Genomic DNA, 14819 nt, shown 5'->3' on the forward strand with positions numbered 1-14819 from the left:
GGCACCTTAAAAATCAGCGGAGAAATTAGGTTTAATTCCCGAGGGTCTTATAATCCTACTGTTAGCAATCAAAAGTAAGAGAGAAAACGTAATATAATAAAAAGAAAAAAAATGCCTAATTACAATAAACACGCGCATATGAATGACTATAAATTATTGATGCATGTCTAATCATATGCATCTATAATTGTCATGTTCCTGTATGAAACAAGAAGGGGAAAAAATTCCGAAATGATTGATACTTGATACTTTGGTGCATGTCAAAACAGGGGCATTTCTTTTTGTTGAGCAGAAAATAAGTGATTCTCCAAAATTGTCAAAATGCCAACCCTCCATGTTATGTTTCCCCTCTTCTGCTGCTTCTTTTTAATCTTATAATTTAATTGGGAAAATAGTACGGTGCACATGCAAGCTTTAAACATGCTAGAATATGTTACATTGTCATGTCCCCTTGTATAGCATGATTGTAGCTGCCACATGCTCTCAGTTTTTTTCTGCAGCAAAGCCACTTTTCTGTATTCTTCTGATAATACATACATGCATGACGATGACGATGACGATGATGCATATCCGGAGGGTAGTTTGGTCTTTTTCCAATGTCAATATCGGCATGTCAATTCGGAAACTTTAATCTGAGAAAATTGTGTTGGACAGATTTGATGAAATGAAGCAATGTGTGAAGGGGGGTTTTGTTGTGGTTTTCTTCAAAATGCAACCAAAAAGAGAATATTGAAACAAGCCCATTATTAGATTGCTGCATCTGCATCTTTCGAATGAGTAATGATATGCTTTGCCACCTTCACTGTCTAATAATTCACATGGATGCATGTACATGACTCGGACATTGATCTATCATTTTTAAAAGGGCAAAATTATATGGTCCTGCAGGCTTTGGCAAGTGCTTCTCCAATCCCGTGTATAGTCATCATTTGCATGCATTTACAACTGCTGCACCAACCCAATAACTCAAATTGCATTCCAATTAGCCACAACCATTGACATCTATTCATATAATGCTTTAAAAGCTCTACGTTGTACATATACCAGTAACCGGAAAACGGTAAATAATCAACCTGGTCAATAGTTCAGATTCAATCGCATAAGCATCTTATGTTATCAAACAGTCTGACAAGAGAACATTTCGCTTCGTCTGCATATCTAATATCTATGGACCCCTTCTGTTTAGACCATAAACAAAACCTTTTTTTCTTTTCTCATATCTTAGATGGCTCTGTAAAATGTGCTCAGAACCATCTAATTCTTGTTCACTATATATTATCTGTCCTCAGCAGAATATACATATATATACACATCTGGTGTAGCAGAGGGTATTTAGGTTTTTTTATATCAGGTTTTAATTAAAATTACACGAAAATGTCCAGCTATAATAATTCACTAACCCCCATGATCTGCTGTCGTATCAGCAAATCAGCCATGGTATAGGATCTTCATGCTCCTTCTGAAACAGTTAACAATTGTGGTTTTGTCACAATTTTTTTTGTCTTTTGATCACATGAAGTGATGATTGATTAATTAAAATAATTAATGTCCAGTTGATCAAATAAAATTAGTATAATTACTTAGTGACACTCATGAAAATCTGATGATTTGGGAATATAATTAAATTTAGAACCCAAAGCATATTGTTATATATAAAATTAATTTACTAATGGCATTTCAATTTCCCCACTTATCCTCAATGATATGCATACTTAATCAAGAACCTGTTTCACGCACAAACAACAGGCTGTTGGGAATCAAGCCACGTGGTGTGTTTGTTTATATATAATATGATATTTATGTCTCTAATCTGGGTTTAGTCTTTTAATAATAACTTAATTATCATTCATCAGTCTATATTTATGAATGTGGAAACCCTATAAAGCTAAGCAAAATCTTGCTTAGGTAATGAGCAGGAGGCTTCCCTTTCATTTCATTTCATTTCATGTCATGTCAATGACAACACCGGCTCATCTAATTTATTTTGAATTAAAAAAGATAGTGGGGGCATTGTGCAAAAGCTTCCTTCCAGGTCATGAGCAAACCAAGCCTTAAAAAACAAATAAATAGTTAATTTATACATAATCAGGTGTTTGAAGTAATTATACTTGCAGTGTGGCATTGGATCCATTTTTTTTTTGCTGTGGGGCAGCAGGATGCTAGTTATGTATCCATTTTTTCGGGTGGCGATTTTCCCACTTTTTTTTTGTCAACTTACACATTTTTATTTTTTAACATTTAAGGGAGTGTAAGTGGATAAAAAATGAGCGGAAACATATAATTTCCGACAAAAGAAGTATAAACGGACAAATGAAGAGTGGAAAAATCAAGTTCCTTTTCTCAAATTTGGATTAATTTAAAGAGTTTAATGGGAACAAGAATGTTAAGGGAATAGATTGTTCTAATGCCCATTCAAGCAAGTTTTGATGCTATTTCTATATCTAAAAGAATTCAATATATGTTACATAAAAAATGTGAAGAGGTCTACTTTTTCCTTCCTCTTCTCCACCGTCTATGTTTTGGCATAATAATTATGTTTTGTAGCATTAATTTGTCACTCCAACAACTAGCAAGACTACGATGTAAAACAGTTCATTGCACGGCATCGGTTGAAATCAAGCCATGTGTCTTAAATATATTTGTTTCGTCTGCATTAGATGCCTCCATTTGTCATGAATCCAGTTTGACAAGAAATCCATGAATCCTACAGTATACAATTAAATTGCTGTTTTGATAAAGCGAACGAAAATGTTGTCTTATCAGACATGATGTACCTATAGTGTTAATTGCAGCTATTCATAATATGAATAGTTGATTTAACAACTATTTGTTGTGTTACGAACATAATCTAGTCGAGTGAAAAATGATTTTACTTTGTAAATCAATAATCTCAGGTTCGAATCCCGATAAAATATTGGCAGTGTGTATGTGTGTGTGAGAAAACCTTCTCTCCCATAAAGAAAAATTACTAATTAAAAGGTTGCGTAAGTAAGCCGTTAAGATGAGTAGAAAAATAAGTTAGGTTTAGATTAGGTTAATGGTTGAATTTGCAACAATCCACGTTGCTAATACTAAAAGTCTATTAGGGAATGAAGTAGATTTCTTTTGAGGTATAAAGTAGTGTGCCAAACATGCTTGCCCAGTGCCCAGCAGAAGCTCCCCAAAGTGCTTTTGAAAGATGAAAACTGAAAGGTGAACAGGATCATAGTTTTGCTATAAAAAAAACTTTAATCGAAGGGAGAGTGGAGCACTAAGTTGGTGAGAAGAGAGGATATCTCTGCTTTTGTTTTTGCTTGGGCCTCCATGACAAAGCATCAAGATCCTTTAGGCTATCATTTTGACAAGTACGAAACCTCACTTTTAGCTTTACGTGCAAGTCTTGTCCAACTGCCTGGGGGTTCGTTATCGTTACACAAACATCACCAGAATAATAATAATTTGGTACTTTCCATGTTGAGTCAACCATATCATCGCTTGGGTTGACTTGATTCTTCTCTATTTTTTTGGTTTCGTTGTGGGGAAGTAATTTTAAACCACAAAATGTCCCATAGAGACTTATAATCTCTTTGAAAACTCACCAGGGTGGTGTAATGAGCTAACAATGTATATCAAGTTAATACTTTTTATCATATTTGGTCTCATTCTACACTTGAAGAGACAAACATATGCATGCATAAGAGATGCAACCTATGATCATAATGTACTCATATTATGTTAGACAACCGTTAGATCCCAAAAATTTAATAAAATTTTCAAAAAATGAATCGACAATGTATATCATGCTAACATTAGCCACTATTTTTCAATAATCTACACATTAGCATGTCACGTAATGTTACCGTCACACACAACTTTCTGTCTGTCTTAAACATTTCCTTAGCACATTTGATATGGTTTATAATCTGAGGTGGTGGTCTGGGCCGGCCACCGCCCAAAACCCTTTCTCTTGGTATCTTCCCATCTTTGTTTTTTATTTTTTAATCTTAAGCTTTCACACGAGCTCCCCAAGCTTCATATGCAAGAATGAGTTGTAATGCATTGTTTTGGGTGCAGGTCAATGTCTTTTTTAGCTGGAGATAGAATAGTATTGCTCAAGTTTACTTTACTATATTTTAGTCTTAATAATCCAATTAGATGCATAGCCTAACAAACAAGGAAACCATCGGCATGTTTGGATGTAAAGCTCGGCTATCAAGGTATACTATACGAGACAACACAGCCTAGTTAGTTCTTTAGGACTTTGACTATCCAGGTTGGAGTAAAAAATCATATAAAGTTAGACTATTTTTCTTTATGAAAAAGCAAAAAGCCAAAGCGTCCCAACCCTCAATCGGAGAAATTATTATATAGTATTAAAAGATCGATACATGAAATAATTGGTCAACATGTTATAATATGGATAGATGACACGGTTAAAGATTGTCATCTTTTATAATATCTATAACACTTGACTGTATCCAAATTACAGTATCACACTATTCTCTATTTGTCTTGATATTCCTTAACTTTTAATCTCAATCACATATTACAAGCACGAGGGTGCGATCCAATCGAAAATATCTATTTTTGCGTAATTACCTTTTCATGAAAAGCTTTAAATAAGTATACCAAAAAAATGTCTTCCAGAACGGATAATTTTTTTCTATGTATAGGATCCTCATTGATGTCATAGCTCATAGGTTATGGGGGAGGGAGATAGATAGGCATATCGTCTTTGACAAACCACCAACCCACCCACTGCTCTGTAAAATATAGTCTAAAAAGCTCTAAACACCTGCAAGCAACACGTGATTGAAGAAGAGGTGGGTGATAAATAGACACAGAAATGGGAACAATTTATTTTGACTTGTTTCCTTTTTGTTGTGTGTTGACAATTTAATCTTCAGCCTACTCCACCGTATAGGCTTAGACTTGCATAGCAAGTTGCAAACCCTAGTTTGAATCTGGCTCTATAAAAATACAAAACCTAAAAAAGGCCTAAGACCTAAACATGCTCTTTTCCTATACCCTTCCCTGTTATTGCTGTCTTAATGACACCTCACTCACCACCCACTTTCTGCAAAAAGTCAAATGGGATTAAAAAAAAAACCCTTCCCTATGAGTAATGATTTGATTTTGTATAATATATGGGTCCTTGTCCCTATTTAAGGTGTAAGAAACTTAGGATTATTTGTCATGACTCTCATGAGGTTTCAATGTCAAGGACCTCAAATTGTTTATGGTATCAAAGATTGCAAGTTTCACCAAACATTGTATGAATTTAATTAGTGAGAGGTTTAGAGAACCAAGAAAATTATTTCGACCATATTGTTAATCACGTGCCTCTGCAAATAGATGCTACTCTATTCATAGACTGTAATCAGTAATATGATCAGTAAATACGATATATGATTTTCAATTCGGTCTCGCTGCAGATTTGACCTAATGCATGCATGATGCTCGGGATTTTGGTCTGAATGCTCTATAAGATCCACCTACCAGCAGCACAAAGAGAAAGACACAGAATGTGTCAAATGAAAACTGGCAGACATTAATATACTTATGGTCCCTGGTTCAAAAGAATTATTATGAGTACATTAGTTGGTCCCAAAAGCAGTTGAAGCGAGTCGGAATGGCATTAGGGTTGTTGTCACCTTCACTTAACAGTAATGGGCTGGACAGCATGTGACAGTTGAGATGAATGGCAAGTAGTTGGCCATGAATAGGCTGCATATAATAGTACTGCTCCTCCAGCATTCAATTTACTGGGCTTGCAGTTGTGAGAGAGATGTCTGTATTATTTAGGCCCATATAGCCTAGCCCGGGACTAGAGGTAAACTCCTTTTGGAAAGTTTGGGTAACATCACCATCATCTTCCAAGTTTTACTTTTCCCTCCCATCTCCATCTACATCTACATCTACAGTACCATGTTTGATTTTATACAGTGTAAATTACACCAAACATTACATTTTCTTTATGGGTTTTGGAAACTAAATCTCTAATTGAAAGTGAGTTTAGCGCACACAGTTGAACTACATTTAAGGGACAATCAACTTGATCAATGATCCAGATTATATCTCTCGAGATTTCAATGAAGGTGGGAAAAGTGATCGAGAAAAAAGAAAAGGTTTAGAATATTCACATTTTATTCCTTATCATGTAAATTTTAAATTATTATTATTATTATTTGATACAAGTGATATTGGGAGAGGGGGGTTTTCTCGTGCACACACATTGTCAAGGTGTCATGAGAGTTCGAACCTAAGAACATTGATCTGCAAATCAAAACCCTTTTTACTGGGCTAGACCCCGTTGATAATTTTAAATTATTTTTAATATTGTACTTTTAAGCTTTATGTATAAGTGACATGAAATAGTGGGGGTGATAGTAGAGATGTTAGCTTCTAAAGCAAAGAATGCGATTTCATGCAGAAACACATGTGCTTGTCTCATGAAGATGAGGCTTGTGCAAATCACATACTAACTATTATCATAGATGCACCAATAAAATGCAAACAAAACTTGGAATTCCCTTTCAAAAATAAATTATACAAAAAACATGTATATATATATTTCAAATGCTTGTTAAAAGAAAAAAATTAATTTGTTATTTTCCGATTGGGGAGTGACGTTAACAAAAAGAGGGTGCTCCACATGTGTCCATGCTGGCGATTTTCTCAACATAATGGTCAAAAAAACAAAACAAGGTGCCTTTTCATTTCATTTTCTACGGCATCCATCCTTCATATTAATTGGATGTAAATCAAATCACAAAAAGAGAGTTGGATTACATTTAAAAGCAAGTTATTTTTGGAATGTTTTGATTGTCAATTTTCTCAACTATTTAGGGATTGAAAGCACAATTAGCAGTTTCAAACTTCCTTCTTTTTGTTGTTGAAGATTTTCAAACCTGAATCAAAGAACATGAAGAACTATCCAAAAGAGATTTCAAACCTTTGAAGAAATTAAACCCGCACGTACTATATTCATATGAAAAAGTTTTAATTTCGAATACCCTCTCCTCCTCTTCGATGAAGAAAATATTAAAAAGTTCTAAATAAAAAGGAAAAAAGAGAAAGGATGCGTAGTTATTTTCTTGTTACACAAAGATGAATCATTTGCAGAATGATAATAATATCACACTAAAACAAATTGAAAACTAAAATTTGTTTTTTGGTTAATACATATATAGAAAATTTCCAAAAGTCCCTTAACACACAAAAATCCAACTATTTTCCCTACCCCCAAACTTTTACTTCCAACCCTCAAATCTTAAGAATTAAAATCAAAAGTCTAAAGCCAAACGTTTCCTTTCCCACTTTGTCACCCATTTTCCTTTTTAATAGAAAACACAAACAAGAAAATCCCTCTCTTCTCCCCTCTCTCTCTCTCTCTCTCTCTCTCTCTCGCTACATACACTGATACACACACAACAACAACAACATTGCTCAAGCCCCAACCCAAACTACCCCAAGCAGCATAGGGCTTTGTTCCCCGCTCTCTCTCTCTCTCTCTCTGTGCCCGTTATCGGATCTGATTCACAACCCGAAACCCACACGCTTCCACACCCGTTTCTTGTCCGATCCCATCAAATTCCCACCCCACTTTCTCTGAAACCAACAAACAAATCGGCCGATTTTCAAAACCATCATCAAAACGCCACCGTTTCGGCCGCACCCGGGTCGGATCCGATCGGCGTCGGCGAAATTTCTCGGGCATTTTCATTACCAAATGGGAATGCCCAGTAAACGATGAGCAAAGCCCGAGGGGAAGAAGACGAAGACACCGAGTGCTTCTACGAGTCTCTCGATCGCATTGTCTCCTCCTCTTGCTCCTGCTCCACTTCCAACTCCGGTTCCGACACCGAGTCCGACCCGAACCCGAATTATGCAGTACCCAAATTCCCAATGGGCGCCTCCATCAAATACGACGTTTGGATCTCCGAGCCTTCCTCCGTCTCCGAACGCCGTTCTAAACTCCTCAGCGAAATGGGTCTCACCGGCGACCCGGTTCTTACCCGGGCCAAGCCCCATCTTGGTTACGCCGGCGACTTCGGGCGGTCGGTGTCATCGGACTATTTGATCAGTCAACTGAGTTCTGGTGGAGGAGGCGTTAATGGCATCGTCCGTTCGAAATCCGACGGCGGCGACCAGTGTAATAACGCTTGTTCTACTTCATCTATTTCTTCTCCTCCAATTCTTTCGATTCGTTGTGCTTCGGGTGAGGCTGAGACCGAACCTGAACCCGAAACCGGTTCTTTTGTAAATAGAAATTCAAAAAATTGCGTTTTGAAGTCTTCAAGCGGTAAAAGCAGCTCATCTCCACCGAATAAGCCGCCTTCCGGGAAAAATTCCAAAAGGGCAGACGAGATTCGAAGTGATTCCAAGGTTGATGAGGAGTTGGATTGTAATGGGATTGTTAAGGTTACTGATGGCAATGCCAATGCCCAAGTTTGTACTATTAGGAACCTTGACAATGGGAAAGAGTTTGTTGTGAATGAGATTAGGGAAGATGGTACGTGGAACAAGCTGAAGGAAGTAGGGACTGGGAAGCAGTTGACCATGGAGGAGTTTGAGATGAGTGTTGGTCATTCACCAATTGTTCAAGAACTCATGAGGAGGCAGAATGTGGAGGAGGGTCATAAGGATGGTTTGGAGTCCAATGCCAACGGGGGCAATGGCGGAGTTTCAAAGTTGAAGAAGAGAGGGGGTTGGTTTAAGAGCATCAAGAGTGTTGCAAGTACCATGACGGGTCATAGGGATAGACGGAGTAGTGACGAGAGGGACACATCGTCGGAAAAAGGTGGTCGGAGGTCGAGCTCCGCCACGGACGACAGCCAGGATGTGTCCTTTCATGGGCCGGAGAGGGTGAGGGTGAGGCAGTACGGGAAATCATGTAAAGAGCTCACTGCAATGTACAAGAGTCAGGAGATTCAAGCGCATAATGGGTCTATTTGGAGTATTAAGTTTAGTTTGGATGGGAAGTATTTGGCTAGTGCTGGTGAGGATTGTGTGATCCATGTTTGGAAAGTAATGGAGAGTGAGAGGAAGGGTGAACTGCTGATGGAGAAATCAGAAGATATCAATTTCAACTTGTTATTTTCCAATGGGTCACCGGAACCATCTTCAGTCTCGCCGAATGTGGACAACCATGTTGAAAAGAAGAGGAGAGGGAGGTCATCAATCAGTCGAAAATCGGTGAGTTCGGACCATTATGTGATTCCAGAGACTGTGTTTGCACTTTCAGAAAAACCCATTTCTTCATTCCAAGGGCATCTTGATGATGTGCTTGACCTCTCTTGGTCCAAGTCTCAGGTTAGTTACTGTTCTGATATTGTAGGAGTTTGTTTTACTTTCTCCTTCTGCGCCTTTACATTATTTGCTTGATCCCTTGTTGTTTCTTGATGCCAAATGTTGGGTGGATTTTTAATGAATGTTTGTTTCTCTATCATATGATACAAGGACACCATTAACTTTGTGTATCCAAAGCAATCTGACTGACCTTCCTTACTACTTTGTAGCCTAGGATTTTGTCTTTCTCTTCGTTATGAGTCACTAGATACACATGGAGAGGGAGATATGAATTGAGTCATATGAAGGGTCCAAGAGGATAGGTTTTACTGAAGGTACAGTTTTTGTTGCATAGTGGGACATTCAAATACTGTATATAGTTTTCTCTTTTGTTTTCAATTAACATTTAACAGAGAGGAACTTTAAAATACGTAGGTTTTCGTTATGATTATACCTTCTAGGTTTTGTTATGTGCACCTTGAAATTGGTGAAGCTGCTCTGTTAAGTTTCTAGGAACACAAAGACAATAAATCATTGATACCTTTTACCATATTTGGATAAGTCCATAGGAGGTCTGATAAAATGACACAGTAGAAATTTGGGGAAGGATCATTGATCTGGCTCTGGAATTATTCGGTGCTGGTGCATATGTTATCTGATTCTGGAACTATCCTTACTCTAGTATATATGCTGTTTATTTCCCTAATTCTAGGCACTTTCAAAGTGAGTGCATTGATGGAGTGTAGATATCTGATAAATGAATGAAACATTTGACTACCACTCGATTGTTTCCATAGTATAAATATTTGATTGCTCATGTCTCTCTTTATCTGTATTTGAACTTGGACAATTGCTTTCTTGAGATTTTCGAAAAGCGTTATTTTAAATTTCAAGTGTATAAGGATGTATTCGTGATTACTTTTCAATGGAATCATCAAAATCAGACTAATAAAGGGTAGGGGGATCTAAGGTTGAAATAAACTCTGTCACAGATAAGGGGTGTGATGGTTGCTTATGTTCGTAGGATACCAAGTCTTGGATATGCCAATTGAATTTGACCCTTAAGATTCTATAACTTTAAGGTTTCATTAAGAAATCACCTAAAAGTAGAGAAGCCTGAAATAAGCCAAACTGAACTGCATAGATGAAGGGAACTAACATCATTGATGGTGAGGAAAGATGTTCTAAGTGGGTAGCTGGGTAGGATGGTTTGTTAAATTCCACACTTCATATGCTTCTTCTAGTACAAGAGAGGTTACATGAAAATCTTGTCCTCAGTATAAGACTGGAATTCGATTGACAATAAACCAAGAGGTAAAATCTTGAAGCCAAATTTTATGACTGAGTTATTGGTGCCTGAGCGGTTCCACTATATTCCTTTCGCAGACAGGAATGCTGTAAGTTATCGTCAGTGTGTTTTTAAAGGGAAGCTCTGGAATTGTTCTCTGATGAGTTTAAAAAGCTATTAAGGCTTATGAGCACTTCTTTCTTGGAGTGGATTCAGGTTGTTTATGTTCTGAGCATGGCAGGTGTGTGAAGGTGAAAGAAGGAGGGGGGGTTATGATGCTATTACTTTTATTTTTTAGTCATGTGCGGAAATTAAAACAATGCACGTTTCTGTTCACTGCCTTTTGGTAAGGGTGTTTTAGTGGATGCATAGGGAATTGGCTATAATCATTCAATGTAGCAGTTGTTTAATAAAAAAACGATGACTGTGGAGGAAATGGCTATATCAGTATTTAGATAGAGTAGCATAGTTTTTATGTGAGCCACTTTTTATTTATTTTCATCTCTAACTTTTGATTATTTTGAGAATACTTAAAATTTCAAATTATAACCCTAAACATCTTCTGGTCAAGAAAATCCCTCAAAACCTTATTGACTTATGTGTGCCCTCTTTCTTCTTTTACCAAATATAAAATTTCTTTTAGGATATGTTTTTGTAAATAAGTCTTTCCTTAATAATCTGTGTAGAAAAATAGACGCAGATTCATTTAAATGGCGTGGAGAGTGTGATGGAAATAATGTGGATAGGTTTTTTTCCCCCCAATTTTTTCCCTTTGCAGAATGCCTAAGTAAGATTTTTTTCCTTTCCTTTTCTCCAGCACCTGCTCTCATCTTCAATGGACAAAACTGTGCGCCTGTGGCATTTATCTACCAAGACTTGTTTGAAGATATTTTCACATAGTGACTATGGTAAGTATATTTGGCCTGCATTTCATCTATTACTCTACCATTTTGTTTGGCTCCTACCTGAACAACTGTTGCATAAAAAGGCGCTAATGTGCACACGGCTTCCTTCAGGGGTTATAAAACCACTGAAAAATCAAGTACTTACATTTTATGTCAAGGAAAAGGAGTTTCATGTCTAATATTGAGTATGACTGTTTCATTTTGGGCTCATGTGGTAAGGGGTGGGAAGGGTATTTGTTAATCTTGCCAAGAAATTTTCTTTGAATTCTTCCTTAAGTGTGTTTATCGGATTTCTTATAGTTTGGTGGTTTAACATCTTTTCTGAAAGAGAATGGTATAAATCTGCAAGAGATATGCTTATCTCTCCCCATCTCTTATCATTTGTTTCTAATAACTCTATTTTGCTTGTGCCTTGATGCAGTAACTTGCATCCAGTTTAACCCAGTTGATGATAGATACTTCATTAGTGGATCACTTGATGCTAAGGTTCGCATATGGAGCATCCCTGATCGCCAAGTGGTTGATTGGAATGATCTGCATGAGATGGTCACAGCTGCTTGCTACACTCCTGATGGTCAGGTTAGGCCGTATCTTTTGTGCTGTCTTTATGTAATTTTTAATTATCGTTCATATCTCAAGACATTTGTGTTGATATTTGAAGGGTGCCCTAGTTGGTTCAAACAAAGGGAGCTGTCGTTTATACAACACATCCGGTACAAGTTGCTATCTCTCTCTCTCTCTCTCTCTCTCTCTCTCTCTCTCTCTCTCTCTCTCTCCCTCCCCCCCATCCCCCTCCTCTCTCCCTCTCTGTGTTTGTAGCACGCTTGACTAATAAATGTTTCCAACTTTTTCAGAGAATAAGTTGCAACAGAAAAACGAAATTAATTTGCAGAACAAGAAAAAGAAATCTCATCAGAAGAAAATCACGGGTTTTCAGGTAATAATTGCCTTGATCTCTTTTACTCTGTTCAGATGATACTTTTAGCCCTGACAATAAAGGGTGCTATTCCCTTCTTACCATTACAACTTGGCTGTTTTTCCTTCTTGCATGTTTATTCTTTGATTATTTGAGTGGCAAGTTTTATGGATTCTTTTCAGTTGCTAACTAGTCTCATTTGATAGTTTGCACCCGGAAGTTCATCAGAAGTACTCATCACATCTGCAGATTCACGAATCAGGGTTGTTGATGGTATTGATCTGGTTCACAAGTTCAAGGGTAAGCACATGTTTTTCTATGATTTTTGTCATTTGTTATTTTAGCTATTTCAACTTGTATGATATATGAATTTTTTCCCCTCTATTCTGATATAGTTTCTTAAGCCAATGGTGTTACCAAAACTTTATGCTTTGTGTTTCTTTACTTCCATGCTTTGTGATTTATGAAGCGCTATAAATGGTGTCAAATTGCTGGTATTATATTTTTCAACTTTGGTTTGTTACCCAGTTGAGTGCATGTTCAGTAACAAGATAATATAATGGAGCAGAGAGATGTGTTTTCTAGGCAATAGGTGCACGATAATGCTTTGCCTGCTAGATCCATGAACATGTTATCTCAAATATTAGCGCATGCATCTTAGAGCTTTGTGTTTTTCATAGGGTGACTTGGTCTCTTTTTTTAACAGGATTTCGTAACGCAAATAGTCAAATCTCAGCCACCCTCACAGCAAATGGTAAATATGTGGTATCTGCTAGTGAGGATTCTCATGTATATATATGGAAACATGAAGCTGATTCCCGACCTAGCAGAAGCAAAAGCATTACCGTCACACGCTCCTTTGAGCATTTCCATTGCCAAGATGTATCAGTGGCCATCCCTTGGCCTGGAGTGGGCGATTCATGGGGATTACAAGATGCAGAACAAAATGGGCTTGACAACAATCTTGATGAGGTCTCCACAGCCAACCATCCCCCTACGCCTGTCGAGGTGGCTAATGGCAATGAGGGTTCACGTTTGGCATCTGGTTGCACCAATAGCCCTCTTCACGGAACCATTTCGAGTGCATCCAACACTTACTTCTTTGATAGAATTTCAGCAACATGGCCCGAGGAGAAACTACTTCTAGCTACTAGGAACCGAAGCCCGCGTGTTAGTTTTGATTTTACAAATGGTTTTGGCCAAAACACGCCAGCCTGGGGTGTGGTGATTGTAACTGCTGGCCTTCGAGGTGAAATTAGAACTTTCCAAAATTTTGGATTGCCGATTCGGATTTAAGGAGCCAAATAATTGGGACCCTTGATCCTGGGGAAGTTGAGTTGATAATGCTACAAAGGAGCCAGTCCATTTTCCCTATTGGCAAATGTGTATAGAAAGAGAGAGAGAGATTTGGTGAGATTTGTAATATTAGAGCGTTCCATTTGTTACCCTTGTGCTTGTTGTGCCTATCCGATGTGGAGTTCAGTTGGAGAGCCAGTCCGATCGGACAACAAGAAAGAAAATAGATTTGTTGAAAAGAAAAAAAATTGAAGAAAGAAAAGAAAAACTACACCGTGAATTTGGAAGCCGATGAATTTCTGTAATCGGGAATTGTAGAGTTATGAGATGGGAAAAGCTTATTTAATTTAAAAATGAAAATTCTTTTTACAGTTTATGTGCACTAGTCTTTGATTTTCTTTTCTGCCCTCTGTACCGCGTAATTTTTTTTATATATTATATGACACTTGGCCTTGGAGGATTAAAATTTGAGATATTTAGTTATATACTCAGTTTTAGTACTAAAATTATAAATAAATCATACATCATTTAATTTCTATAAACAAACTCAAAATAAACCCAAAAAATGATAGCTGACCCTATTGAATTTAATTTTAATTATTAAATTACTTTGATGCTCTATTGAGTGTTTTGGGTTTTTTTTTTATGAGGTTTTGGAATTGAGTTTGTTTTAAGAAATTAATGGCAGTTTTGTAATTTAAAAGAAGTTAAAAAGCCTTTTTGTTATGTTGTAAATGAGCTTTGAGAGTGTTTCTAAAGTCCATTTCATATAGGATTTTTTTATAATTTGGGCTCCTTTATTGGGTATAATAGTGAATCTCCCTTAAAATTTCAATTAAGCTATTTACACCAAAAAATAAGAATGTTCAACGTTCTAAATTTCTGAAGGCTAGCACTAAATATTTCAAATTTCTTGAGCTTGTATGGAATTCTTTTTTCTTTTTTGTTAAATAAGGGGCAATAGAAATTTATTCGATCAACGGGGAAATAGTATATAAAGGACAAAGGCTGTAAAGGATTAGGCAAGCATTCCTAGACATAAGGGCGAGGTCTTACCTGATAAAGGATTTGAGCTTGCATGGAAATCTTACCTTATAATGAAGCAGCAGCAAGTTTGAAAGACCAAGCTCAGCTTTGTCTGCAA

General features: G+C 37.0%; 1 protein-coding gene across 1 annotated transcript; it reads left to right on the forward strand.

Annotated features, from left to right (window-relative positions):
* The first annotated feature begins 7290 nt into the window (after positions 1-7290).
* Positions 7291-14046, forward strand: LOC110773342 (Transducin/WD40 repeat-like superfamily protein). Its single transcript, XM_021977851.2, has 7 exons — positions 7291-9294; positions 11376-11466; positions 11885-12042; positions 12125-12176; positions 12318-12400; positions 12586-12679; positions 13086-14046. The coding sequence occupies exons 1-7, from the start codon at positions 7732-7734 to the stop codon at positions 13673-13675; spliced, it is 2631 nt and encodes an 876-aa protein (XP_021833543.1). The 5' UTR covers positions 7291-7731; the 3' UTR covers positions 13676-14046.
* Positions 14047-14819: the final 773 nt, after the last annotated feature.

Source organism: Prunus avium, chromosome 4 (genome assembly GCF_965620075.1).
Source record: "Prunus avium chromosome 4, drPruAviu1.hap1.1, whole genome shotgun sequence".
NCBI lineage: Eukaryota > Viridiplantae > Streptophyta > Magnoliopsida > Rosales > Rosaceae > Prunus > Prunus avium.